The sequence below is a fragment of the Tiliqua scincoides genome, chromosome 2 (assembly GCF_035046505.1).
Source record: "Tiliqua scincoides isolate rTilSci1 chromosome 2, rTilSci1.hap2, whole genome shotgun sequence".
Taxonomy (NCBI): domain Eukaryota; kingdom Metazoa; phylum Chordata; class Lepidosauria; order Squamata; family Scincidae; genus Tiliqua; species Tiliqua scincoides.
This window is the reverse complement of record NC_089822.1, coordinates 206533552-206547499: the sequence shown is the minus strand read 5'-3', so window position 1 is coordinate 206547499 and position 13948 is coordinate 206533552. Positions and strand designations below refer to the sequence as shown.

Here is a 13948-nt window from a genome sequence, read left to right as displayed (position 1 = left end):
ACCATATTCATCAGCTGCCATCGGCTGTGATAATATGCGGCGGGCGCAGCGCTGACATCACGTCAGGATGCTGTGCCGCCGCTAGGCACTATTGGGAACGGGATCCCTTAAAGAGACATCGCCGTATAACACGCATACATCATTTGCCCCCTATTTTCAGGGGGAAAAAGTGCGTGTTATACGCCGATAAATACGGTAAATCATTCATTCAAACAAGGGTTCTCAAACTGTGCTGCACACAGTAGGGTTTCAGGTCAGCACTGGATTGTCCTGCCAGCTGGAAAACAAGGCTGATGTGTAAAGATGCAGAAACAACAAACAATCCTACACTATTAGGTAGTGTTTCTCTCTTCTCTTGTCTTTTTTAATATGTAAAATTATTTTCTCTTAAAAGAGATCATACTCACCTTCACATTTTTCCAGTATCTGGACAGTTTCTCCTAATTCTAAAATCAAACCTTGTGGCACAGGCCCTCGGAAGCTGCATATAACTGAGAGAAAATATATTAAAAGGTTAGAGGTTGAATTCTAAAAACAATTTAATTACCATCCAGTTTAGTAAAAATAGTCATGCATTTACAATTTAAAATGTCACAACGTTAATTGTATATATTTTCTGACTGTTTTGTAACATGTGTATTTATTTTACTGGATACTCTTAATTTAAGACAACAGTTCCCCTAAAAAGAATCAGTAGCAGAAACCAACAATATCTGTTTATGAACTAAAAAAAAAAGTTTAGAGGGATTGTTGGTTATATCATCATCAACTATTAATGGAAAATATTATTTTACTATTGGAACTGAATGCAGCTTAGCATATTGGGTCCCCCCCCCACGCCCATTTTGAACAAACAGGTCTCAAATACTTTGATCAGTTTGCAAAATTTTTTTACAAAGTTCTGTCATTTATATACAGGTGATATTAAGAGGAATTCAACTGTCAGACCATTATACCAGAAGTTCAAAAGTAGCAGAATTGCTGATAGAAGATTGAAATGACTATATATTAATGAATCATTTTTAGAGTTATATTTAAAATTTATATTCTGCTTTTTTTACCCAAGAGTCCTTAAAATGGTAAACAAATTACTTAAAAAATACCATAACTTTCTGAGAAAATAAAAATCAGATCTAAACAATTAAAAACAACTCTTAACAGATAACAGAGAAAACAAAATCAGAGTCAGCAATGGAGCCAGGCCATTCAACAAAACAGTACTGTATATCAAAAGGGACAATGAATCAATGCCAAAAGACACTGAAATAAGAAAGCTTCACCAAATGACAATAGGATAGACTAGAGGAGCCTCCTGGGAGTTTCAGATTCTGTGCATTGCAACTAAGCAAGGTCCTGTTCCATGTCCACACATAAACTGCATTTCTGATGGTGGTATAATACCAAGCAGGGCATCTTTCTAGAGCAGATTAGCAGGTGGGCAGGATCATGTGGAAGGAGGTGTGACTGGCAATTATGGCAGTGAAGAAGATTTATTTCTCTGCCACCATTGCTTCCACAGCCAGTCAGAGCCATTCCAGGTAATTTAGGGCTTACCTTGGCCCACAAGGTAGAGTGGAACAGTGATCTTTAGCTTGCCAAGAGCTGAGAACTGCCTGAAAACTCCATCCTGCAACATGCAATCTACTCTTACGCGATGCACTCTCAACCTCTGCCTAGTTTAACTTATAAGTGGTGCTGTCAGTGGGCTATCCAAGCTGACAAGGAAACCAATTCATGGGTTAATGTGTCTCTGGTAGGGTGGCAGAGTACTATCCTGCCTAAAAATGTTGGTTGCATGCCCTCTTCTGTAGAAGTTCTCTTTTGATTCCACCATTGTAGATTGCTATTGACCAGCATCCAATCTTCCACTATGGGCTAGAACATGTAGTGGCAATTGAATTCCAGACACAGTTGGAAGAAACTGAATATCATGACCTTTCTCACTCTGGCTTCTAATCCAAGACTGAAACAGCCTTGGTCACCTTAGTGCAGTGATTTTCAGCCTTTTTCATCCAATGGCACACTGGCAAGGCACTAAATGGTCAAGGCATACCATCAGTTTTTTGGCAATTGACAAGTCACACTGTGCAGTCAATGGGGAGCTCACATCCCCCAATGGTCCTATTGATAAATGACCCTCTACCAAATTCCTGTGGCATACCTGGGAACCATTCGCAGCACACCAGTATGCCACGGCACAGTGGTTGAAAATGGCTACCTTAGTGGATTATCTATAACAGAAGCCAGAAAGCATTCCTGTTGTTCTCCTGGATCTCTCTCTCTCTCTCTCTCTCTCTCTCTCTCTCTCTGTGTTTGATACCATAAGCCATGCTCTCCTTTGGATCACTAGGCCAGGATGGAACTGAGAGGAACTGTGTTGCTGTGGCTAGTCTTTCCTAGAGGGCAGGCTGTAGCAGGTGGTAATGGAAGATTCTTGCTCAACATCATGGCCACTGGCTTATGACATGAATAGGGTTCAGTCTTGATCCCCACTTGATTCTACATGAAGTCCTGTGGGGTAGTCACCTGGTGTCACAATTGAGGCCAGAGGGTTAGGGGCAATTTGAGAAACCTTAAGACCGTGCAGGACGAAAACTGCACCACTTCTTACCAACCTCAGTTCCACTTAACCCTCTGATACAACATGGTTTAGTTACAAAACCATAAGTGTTCATGTTCCTTAGAGATAACACCTTTCTTTGGTCAAAGAACAACCACACTTAAAATAAAAGAGCTTTATTTTAAGAAAGAGACTAGCTCTTAAAGTGGATTTCTAATTCTCTTCCCAACTCCACACGGGGGTGAGGCAAGAACCACAGCATGCAGAAGCTCCATAAAATGTTAGTGCACTACTATGCATTTACAGCAGTACAAAGTAAAAACAACTAAACTAGCTTATCTTAACTAAATACCAAGATCAGGGGTGTCCAAACTTTTTGGCAGGAGGGCCACATCATCTCTCTGACACTGCGTCGGGGCCGAAAAATTTAATTTACATTTCAAATTTGAATAAATTTACATAAATGAATATATTAGAGATGGAACTTATATGACTGAATGAAGGTCTTGCAATAGCTCAATGCCTATAAAAGACCTTGTACAAAGAAAGGCCAGCCTTTCCTTCGCTGCTGCTGCTGCATCACAGACATGAAACAGCAAGCAATGGAGGGAGCCCTTGTCCCACAGCTCATGTGAGAGGCCTAACAGTTGCCCTCAGACTGAGAGCAGTTGCTTTGGGCCAGTGCAGGCTCCAGCAAGTCTCTGGAGGACCAGAGGCTCATTGGAGACTGGGGGCTCCCTGCAGGCTGGATTAGGAGTCCCCGAGAGCCACAAGTGGCCCCCGGGCCAGGGTTTCGGTACCCCTGACCAAGATTACTAGGTTACCCAGACTAAAGAACAATCAAACACCATGGGACATCATAATGCTGATTTCTAGTATGCTAGATGAACTCTGGCTTCTAACCTTCTGTTTGTAAGCACACCCAGGTTATCCCACCCACTCACAGGACAGCAATGCATCACACAACACTGCTAAGTTATCACTTAACCAACCCACAAACTAACATACACCTGATTACTAATTAAATACACCTGGATGATCTCATATCCTTTTCTGCTTAGCAAACAGCCTATGATCTTTTTAAAGGGAAAGGCAACTTACCCAACCCTATGACACCTAGGGTTATGGTACTAGGTAATTGTATGCATTTTTGCCTGGCCCACAGGTGTACACATTTGGTCCCTGTTGTGCATATGCAACATTGGGCAGAAATGGCTTGAAGCCCTGTGTGTGCATGGGTATGCTTGCCTTCCCCAGGTGAAGAGGCTATGGAAATCAGTGTCTGGAGTTAATGAAGGGTTCGATGGGGGTGAGTGAACTGAAAGTAAATCCAGACAAGACAGAGGTTCTTCTGGGCAGGAGATACACTGATTTGGCAACTATGTACCACCATATTCTGCATGGCACTGCACTCCCTCTGAAGGAGCAGGCTTGCTGTTTGGAAATATTCCTTGACCTGGCTCTGCTCCTGGATGCCCAGGACACAGATGGGATCAGGAGTACTCTTGCCCAGGTTTGGTTGGTGTTGAATTATACTTATTTTTGTCTCAAGTGGTCCTAGTTATGGGAATCCATGCCTTATGAACAATCCTATCCCCTTTCCCCGCTGGCATAATTAGCATTGCACATGTGGAGACTGTTTTATAGTTGTCATAAACATCGTCCACCAATGAGAACAGTGGGCCTGCCAGTAGGGAGGCTGCAGTGACCGCCCACATGTTGGTGGACCCATGGACACCTAGCAGAGCAAGTAAGCCTGTGCAGGGGGTTGGAGGGAGACAGAGAGTTGAATGGGGCAGGGGAGAGGTGGGCAGAACAAGGCAGTTGAAGGGGGGGTGGATCAGGTGCAGGAGGAGATGAGATTGGTGGTGGCGGCGCATGCCAAATTCCAAGCCCCTACCTGGGTATAAATCACTTTAACAAATCAACACAAACATACGGCAGCAATTGAGCTGATGCAGGTCTGGGTTGCCCAATAGCAGCTGCTGGTGCTTACCCTGAGGTGACCTCTAGCAGCCAAAAATCCCCCCAGTATGTGGTGGAAGCTGCACTAGTGGTGTATTATTATGCAGGAATTTAGGTAGGATCAGGCTGCTAGTCATCTCACAACTGGATTATAGCAATACACATTGTGTTGAGCTACCTTTAAAGATCCTTCAAAAAGCCACTCTGCATGCCCAAGAGGGAGATAGAGTAGAGTATGTATGGGTGTATGTACAGGTATAACCTAATTAACTACAGACTTTTTCACCTGAGGTTTTATCTCAAAGTGATGAGAGGCATTTAGTTTAAAGGAAAAAAGTTGTTTAGCAATAGCCTTGTTAGTGCAGAACAGGGCTGCTGACAGACAATCCATCAGACATTCTCTCCTCCAGGCTCTTAGAACAGCTTCACTCCAAGGCAAGCGACCCCTCCCTTCCCCCTGAGCAAAATGCAAGTGATTATCACCTCCTCTGCATTCTTTCCCCGTGCTGACCTCCTGGTGAAGGAAGGGGTTGCTGTCTCAGAGTAAAGTCTTTCTAAGCATCTGGAGAATGACCAATGATTGTCTGATGCCTCTGTTGTGTATTACAAAGGTCAGCAAGGCTGTTTTTAAAATGCTGAGCAAAGGGACATTGTTTTTTAAATGGATTTCCTTTAACATGATTTTTGGTATCTATATGGGTGCTGGGAATGGAATCCTTGTGGATACTCAACCTGTATGTATAAATAAATAAATACTTTCAGATGATGAAAAATGCAGGCTCCTGAGATGATAGGATCATGCATTACCTTCATTATTTTAGCTTCATTGGCTCTAGTGGTATGTTTCTGGGCACAATTCAATGTGCTGGCAAATGCCTTTGAAGCAGTGAATGATTTAGGGCCAAATACCTGAAGGACTGCCTTCATCCCTATGAATCTACCCATCCTTAAAAATGTGGGGTGCTCTATCACATCCCACTGGCTTTTAAAGTATGTTTGATGGTAGCATCAAAAGGGCCTTCTCAGTAGTGGCCCCCCAAAATGTGAACTTTCTTTTCTTGAATAGGCATTTGTCTATCTCCTTGCTAGTTATTTATCAGAGCTTGAAAATCTGGCTATTTTCACAAGCACTCTTTTAGACATTATATTCTGTTGTGATTTGTAATGTTTGTTCCTTGCGCTCTTGGGTTTGCTTGAACCACCACTGTGTCTGATTATGTGTTTGCAGAGTTTTTGCTATGAGTTTTTATTGTGACACAAGCCAACTTGATTCCCTAAGGAAAGGTAGAACTATTATTATTATTATTATTCTTTCCTGGTCACAAACCATTTAGGCCTTTAAAAGGGTGATAACCAGAACTCTGAATAATACCCATGACCTTTGAAAAATAAGCCACTGAAGACTTGCACATGAAAACTGTAGACATTTGTGTTACAAGTACTTTATGTACGGTATTTTTCATTATGTGTGTTTCTCATATTGTAATCTGCAATTTTAAATTTATATTTGCATTTTAATAAGTCATTGTTAAAAAGAACTAGTGATAACTTTCCTCCTGGTTTGCATTACTAAATAAGAACTACATTTAAATCCTGATTAATGGAATACCTCAGTTATGATCAGAACAAACCACTTTGCTTCCCCTCCATACATTCCCTGAAGAAGCAAGAGGAGAAAAAAAGAGAAAATAGAGGCAGTGCTTCTGCTGAGTCACTTTCAGGCTTACAGGACAGGCATGGCCATGAAAGAGGATAAGGTAAGTGCCCAGCTTAGAGTTGACAAGAGCCGCTGCTGTTAAGCTGCTTGCTCATCTTCTCTGCCAGGCTCAGCCCAGTTGAGAACAAGAGAATGTGATTTTGGTGGTAACAGTCACTGTCACTTCCTGTCAGAAGCACCAGTGTGGTAGTTGAACACCAGCAGGACAGGGTGAGCAAAGGGCAGAGGGTGGCAGGCAGTTGTGGGGTGTGCACAAGGCATCACCTCTAACCTGTTGCCTGAAGCAACTGCCTCACCTGCCTAATGCATGGATCAATCCTGAAACTAGCATCTGACAGTTTCATCATTGCCAGACATCACAGAACTGATGGGGGCCGAGAGAGGCTGGCCCAGGAGAGAGTATAGCTTCAAGAGGCAGAAAGTCTCAGAAGTGAAGGCTGCAGGGGAAAGAGGGGAGGAGGGAGGGGAAACTGGACAGACAGGGTCAAAAGGGGAAGGAGCAAACTGGAACAAGATACTGAAAAAGGACACAAGGGAAGAAGGCAGACAATGAGAGGGGTGGCTGGGGAAAAGATACAGGAGCTTCAGGACAAAATGGAAACCCACTCAAGTGGGGACAAAGGAAGGTTCAAGAACCAGGAGAAGAGGGGTAGAAAGAGGATGTTGCAGTTAGCACAAGGGGAACAGGAAGGCTTTCAGAGATTCACCGTCCAGGATGTGCTCTGGATGCAGGAGTTCATGGCTCTGGACTTGTAGCAACTGCACCTCTCTTGCAGGACAAAGCAACTGAGAACAACTTAGCTCAAGTTCCCCACTGGGCTTGGCCTTCCTTCCCTAGAAACCCAACCCAGCTGAGCCAACAAAGCTCACTGTGGAGGTCAAGTCCTCAAAAGCACAGTGAAGCAACAAGGAGGTGAAGAGGAGGGGTAAAGGCATAATTCTAAGTTTTTTGGAGGAGACTTTCCTGATCTGTACCCAAAATAAAACTCTTTTCTGTAGCATACCCTGGTATAGCATGGTCTCTTGAGTCAAGTGAAGTCCAGGCACATCCTACCCTACACCATTCTACATACATAGACTCTCCCCCCCCCCCCATAGGAAGAGACAGAGACTACAAAAAGCCTTCAGCAAATCTATGAATGGTACAGGTTAAAACCATAGCATGGTAATGAAATCATACAAAGATTTTATGACCAGTGAAGAGATAACATGCTTATACTGAAATACAAAGCAATTCAAAATAATAAATATAAAGTTTGACTGCAATAACACAAATTCTAACCATGGTTGCCCTATCCCAGTGCTTCCCAAGCTCCTGCAAGGGAATTGGGAGCACTGTAAGTATGTGCAAGTGAGGGGCTATGGCAGCAACTTGATCCCCAGAATCACACTGCTGGGGAGGGGGGTCCGACCTTACCTTTGTGACTGCCAGACTCTGGGAGGGGGCGTGCAGGGAGACCTGCAGAGGCATCTGCAGGGCTCCCCAAGCTTCCAGAACAGTAAAAAAAAACTTGATTGAAAATTACTTCCTGTTTTTGAATAAAAACCAGAACTGGCTTTCAATCAAGTTTTTTTTGCTATTACAGAGGCTTGGGGAGCGCCCCCAGAGGCTGGCAGTTGCTAAGGTAAGGTGGAAACCACCCCCAGGAACAGCACAATCCTTGAGATCACATTGCTGCCTCCTCCTTCTCCTTAAGAAGCCAGAGCTAAGTGCTCCTAAGCTTGCGACCCACCAGTTTGAGAACCACTGCCCTGACCTATCTATATGCTTCTTATTTAACCGATGCTCCTTCTGTACTTGTCTAAATGCTTATATGCTCCATAGTTTCCAGCAGTTTTACAGCTGCCTAGAAATTGAGCAACATAGTTCCATGATATCTATTAACGAAAATTGTGATGGTCTTCCTTCATGCATCTAGAGAGACGCCTTCAAACCACAGAAAAAGTACATTACGAGAACAGAAAAGAAAGGAAAAAGCAGAACATAGGTAAAGCTGTTGTTGAAAATGATCGGAGACATACTCCACTAAAGAAATGAACCAAGGAGACTCCTTGAATCTAGTTATAGGTGTTCATCTACCTTGCCCAAACTAAGAAGAGAAAACTCAACAATTTCCAATGTATTTTAGTATCACCTAATCTGCTTCACTCTTCCCCCTAAAAACCCTTCAGGCTACTTTGCTCCTAAAAGCTGAATGCCAATTTAGTACCTAGAGACTACACGCAGAGATTGTTATAAATATACCCTGTACATCTTCAAGAGCAGTGGTGGGCCAAGGGGGAGAAGAGAACAAAAGCCCCAGGCACCATGCACCCGCCGCCTCTGCCTGCCCATCGGAGCTGTTCCGCAGGCAGGCGAAGCCCCATGCAGCACTCCAAACTTACCTAGGTGCATGGAGCCCCGTGTGGTTCAAAAACCTTTCTGAGGTTTCTGGCACAATCTCAAAGAATACTTATGGTTTTCTGATGAAGTATTCTTTAAGATCATGCCAGAAGCCTCAGAAGGTTTTCAGAGAAATGCGGGGCTCCATGCACCTAGGTAAGTATCCCCGGAGAAGGGGGCATACTGCAGACCTGCACCCCAGGTCAGCATAGGGGTCAGGTCCTTAACTGTTTGAGAGGACCTTAACCACAGAACTGTCCAAATTTTGTGACACTTAGGGCCAAACTACAGGTTATGATCAGTGAGTTATGATCAATGAGTTAGGCCTAAGAACATAAGAACAGCCCCACTGGATCAGGCCATAGGCCCATCTAGTCCAGCTTCCTGTATCTCACAGCCGCCCACCAAATGCCCCAGGGAGCACACCAGATAACAAGAGACCTCATCCTGGTGCCCTCCCTTGCATCTGACATAGCCCATTTCTAAAATCAGGAGGCTGCACATACAAATCATGGCTTGTAACCTGTAATGGATTTTTCCTCCAGAAATTTGTCCAATCCCCTTTTAAAGGCATCCAGGCCAGATGCCATCACCAAATCCTGTGGCAAGGAGTTCCACAGACCAACCACACACTGAGTAAAGAAATATTTTCTTTTGTCTGTTCTAACTCTCCCAACGCTCAATTTTAGTGGATGTCCCCTGGTTCTGGTGTTATGTGAGAGTGTAAAGAGCATCTCTCTATCCACTTTATCCTTCCCATGCATAATTTTGTATGTCTCAATCATGTCCCTCCTCAGGCGTCTCTTTTCTAGGCTGAAGAGGCCCAAACGCCATAGCCTTTCCTCATAAGGAAGGTGCCCCAGCCTAGCAATCATCTTAGTTGCTCTCTTTTGCACCTTTTCGATTTCCACTATATCCTTTTTGAGATGCGGTGACCAGAACTGGCCACAATACTCCAGGTGTGGCCTTACCATCGATTTGTACAAGGGCATTATAATATTAGCTGTTTTGTTCTCAACACCTTTTCTAATGATCCCAAGCATATGAAAGCATAGGCCCAGATGAAATATGCAAAAACCTACTTCATAATGAGCATTTTTCATAGAAAAAGAGTGTGTTAGGAAGAAATAACCATGCGGGTTTATTTATCTTGGGGGTTATGTGCCACAGAATATCCAGGTATCTCTTTCCCACTTATTTTCTTCTTACAGTGCAATCCTAAACCTTAGCTTAGCTGTCCTCAGGCCAGCTCAGAGTGTTGCAAATATATTTGTAGCTACTTGGCAACCAGTTAGGTGCCACATCTGATCCCTACACCGGTCAGTACAGGTAAGGTTGCATCAGACAGTGTGGGGGCATGAGGAGGGTGGCGGGAGGCCAGTTTGGAAGCAGGGAGGGGGCATTTCTGGGCAGGAGAGGATGGAACAGGGCAGATCAAGCCCAGGAGTGGGTGGGATCAGCAGAGGCCTCCTGTGCCATACCCTAACCCCCCTCCCAGCCCAGTCAACTTTGTACAAGGCTTCCCTGATTTGTGCCAGATATACAGCCGGAGTCAATCTCAGAAGCCCCACAGGGACAGCTGGGGTTTTATTTAGGATAAGGGGAAATATATGTCCTTACCATGAGAAGACCTCCAGTTGCCTCCTGAGCTGCACTGGATGCAACACAGGCCATGCAGCCTGGTTGCGCCAGGGCAGTTTAGGATTGGGCTGCCCATCTGTGAGTTTGGAGCCTTCCATGTGGGTTTTTGAACATATGGTTGCGAAACCACATACAGGTTGAACCTCATTATTCGTGTGGGTTCCGTTCCCAGAACTCAAGTGGATGGCAAAAAACGCACTGAAGCAAATCCATTTAAAAAACAAAGTTCCCTTACTCCAGTGATTTAAAAATAGTCTTGCTGACCTTTGTGATGTAAGATAAGAGTCATTAAGACAATCCATCAATCAGTCGTCCTCCAAGCGCTTAGAAAGGCACTTCACTCAGCCCCTCCCTTCACCAATGCAAAGTGATAACCTTTCTTTCACATGCTCAGGGGGGTGGGAGGGGTCACCTGGAGAGAGAAGGATTGATGGATTGTCAGCCAGATGCCTTCGCTCTCTCATTAAGGAGGCTATTGTTAAAGGACTGTTCAATTTTTTAAACTGATTTTGAAGGGAGGCATTTTTCCCCTGCTCCAGGGTCAGCACATTCCTTCTCATTTGCAGTGGCCATTTGTGTTGAGTCAAATTTGTGTGTAAAAAATCTGTGCATAACACGGCTGGACCTGTAGTTCGTTATATCTGTGAGACTGGTAAGTGAGAAGGCAACCTGAACTGTCTTCTTCCAGAGCCCTTTTTCACCACAGCACCTCCTTTCCTTGTTTTTGGCATTAAAAGGCAGCCATCTTTCCCCGCATGCTTATGGCAAGTAGGACAGACAAGAGTGAAAGCTGATTTGGCTTGATCTTTTGCTCTATCTACTTGGGAGGGGGGAAGAAGAGAAGGAGGGTGAAGCCAATGGCACTTTGATCTTCCTCCTATTGGAAAGGAAGGAATTCCATCTGTTTATATTACCTTTGAGAAGGCATACATAGGGCAAGTCCCATTGTGATCAGGAAAGTGTATACCAGACTGCAGTCCAAGTCTCAGAGAAGGATACTCACAATTTGTCTCGCAAACTACAATTTCCCCACTTACATCAGTCTCCTTACCGAAAGTGCCTGCATTAAACACTAGCCTTCCTTCCATTGAGCAGAGTACAGTAGGCCCTCATTTGTGGGCTCAGCATCCACAGATGTTGAGCCTCTGCTCAGAGGGCCTTCTGGACACAACCAGAAGTAGCTTCTGGTCACGTCCGGGGGGGGGGCGCTCTGAGGCCAAACAAGGCCCATGGAGTAGGCAAGGAACATGCCAATGTATGAAGGAAACAGGATTTGTTAGTCTAAAATACAAGCAGGATTTCTAAGCAGGCAGAATAATACAAATAGCTTATACCACTTCTAATATTGACAGCACCAAGACAACAGCAGATGAACTCCAGGGGGTGATGTGGGTATTACCTCTGAAGGTGGCCTAGGCACATGCTGTCTGATAACACAGGCCTACAAAACTGAGGGTCAAAAGTTTTTCCCAAGATTTATGGTGGATGATATGAATTTAGGATGCTGATTCCAAAAATGGCATCCATTTTGCCCTATCACATATAGTTTTGGAGATATAGCATAGTTTCATTAGTGAATGGTTCAAGCAGCTTCCTCATGAGGAAACCATAGTGTAGGCTTCCTCATGAGGAAGCTGCTCAAACCATTCACTAATGAAACTATGCTGTATCTCCGAAACTAGACATGATAGAGCAAAACAGATGCCATTTTTGGAATCAGCACCCCAAATATACCCAGGAACTGGTGTAACATTTAAGGAAGCAAAATGTGTGTTGGCCTGTGTAATAGAATGCCCATTCAGCTGCTTGGGGCACTATATTCAGCAGCAAGTGACTCCCAACAGCCATGGTGTGTGCATTGCACTTTAAAGGGCGGTCTACAGTAATGCTCACTGACAGAGGGCAGGGCTTTTTTAATATAATAATAACTAGGTATTTATATACTGCCTTTCTGGTCATTGGATTACTCCTCTGACTTTATTCAAGGCGGTTTACATAGGCAGGCATTTCTAAATCCCTCAAGGGGATTTTTACAAATATAGAGGTTCTCTCTTTCAAGAACCAACAACATTTCAGAATGGATCTTCCTGGTTTGGTCTCACTTCTGGCCTCCAGTTCTCCCATGCAGGCTGACAAGCAGCTCCATCTCTCACATGGAGGGCAGCCAAGACACTTCTTGCTCACACCAAGAGCAGGTGGAATCACTCAGTTGGGCTTGTCAGTTGCTTCAAGGTCTCGCCATTTTCAGCCATTCAGGGAACTGCCAGTGTCCTCGAACTGGCGACCTTCTGATGTTATCTTCAGGCTAACGGAGGCTCTACCCTCTAGACCAGACCTCCTGCCCATGTAGCTGGCAACCTTCAGTCTCGAAAGACAATGGTATCGTGCTCTGAATGGTGGTTCTGGCACAGCGTCTAGTGTGGCTTTAAAGGTCAATTCGGGAGTGGCAATGCCTTCCACACTCTGTCCCTGGTCTGTCTCCCTGGCTATGGGCCTGCCTCTTTGCCTCAGTCTGTTGGCCAAGTGTCTCTTCAAACTGGGAAAGGCCATGCTGCACTGCCTGCCTCCAAGCAGAATGCTCAGAGGCCAGGGTTTCCCACCTGTTGAGGTCCACTCCTAAGGCCTTCAGATTCCTCTTGCAGATGTCCTTGTATCGCAGCTGTGGTCTACCTGTAGGGCGCTTTCCTTGTACGAGTTCTCCATAGAGGAGATTCTTTGGGATCCGACCATTGCTCATTCTCACGAAATGACCAAGCCAACGCAGGTGTCTCTGTTTCAGCAGTGCATACGTGCTAGGGATTCCAGATCGTTCCAGGACTGTGTTGTTCAGAACTTTGTCCTGCCAGGTGATACAGAGGATGCGTCGGAGGCAGCGCATGTGGAAAGCATTCAGCTTCTTCTCCTGTTGTGAGCAAAGAGTCGCTGCAGTACAGAAGTGTACTCAGGATGCAAGCTCTGTAGACCTGGATCTTGGTATGTTCCGTCAGCTTCTTGTTGGACGAGACTCTGTGAGTCTGGAAAACGTGGTAGCTGCTTTACTGATGCGTTTGTTTAGCTTGGTATCAAGAGAAAGAGTGTCGGAGATAGTTGAGCCAAGGTACACAAAGTCATGGACAACCTCCAGTTCATGCACAGAGATTGTAATGCAGGGAGATGAGTCCACGTCCTGAACCATGACCTGTGTTTTCTTCAGGCTGATTGTCAGTCCAAAGTCTTGGCAGGCCTTGCTAAAACGATCCATGAGCTGCTGGAGATCTTTGGCAGAGTGGGTAGTGACAGCTGCATCATTGGCAAAGAGGAAGTCACGCAGACATTTCAGCTGGACTTTGGACTTTGCTCTCAGTCTGGAGAGGTTGAAGAGCTTTCCGTCTGATCTGGTCTGGAGATAGATGCCTTCTGTTGCAGTTCCAAAGGCATGCTTCAGCAGGACAGCAAAGAAAATCCCAAACAAGGTTGGCGCAAGAACACAGCCCTGCTTCACTCTGCTTCGGATGTCAGAGGGGTCTGATGTGGAGCCATCGAAGACAACAGTGCCCTTCATGTCCGTGTGGAAAGATCTGATGATGCTGAGGAGCCTGGGTGGGCATCTGATCTTGGGGAGAATCTTGAAGAGGCCTTCCCTGCTGTCCAGATCAAAAGCCTTTGTGAGATCTATGAAGGCTATAAAGAGTGGCTGTCGTTC

The 13948-nt window shown here is 44.9% G+C and overlaps 1 protein-coding gene across 5 annotated transcripts in view; it reads right to left on the bottom strand.

Moving 5' to 3' along the window:
* Window positions 1-13948, bottom strand: part of DOCK3 (dedicator of cytokinesis 3) — a 282465-nt gene that overhangs the window by 248974 nt on the left and 19543 nt on the right. For all 5 annotated transcript variants that reach the window (XM_066613546.1, XM_066613549.1, XM_066613547.1 and 2 more), the window contains exon 2: window positions 408-491. In XM_066613546.1, coding sequence (XP_066469643.1) covers window positions 408-491 — 84 coding nt within the window. The remainder of the gene's footprint in view (window positions 1-407; window positions 492-13948) is intronic.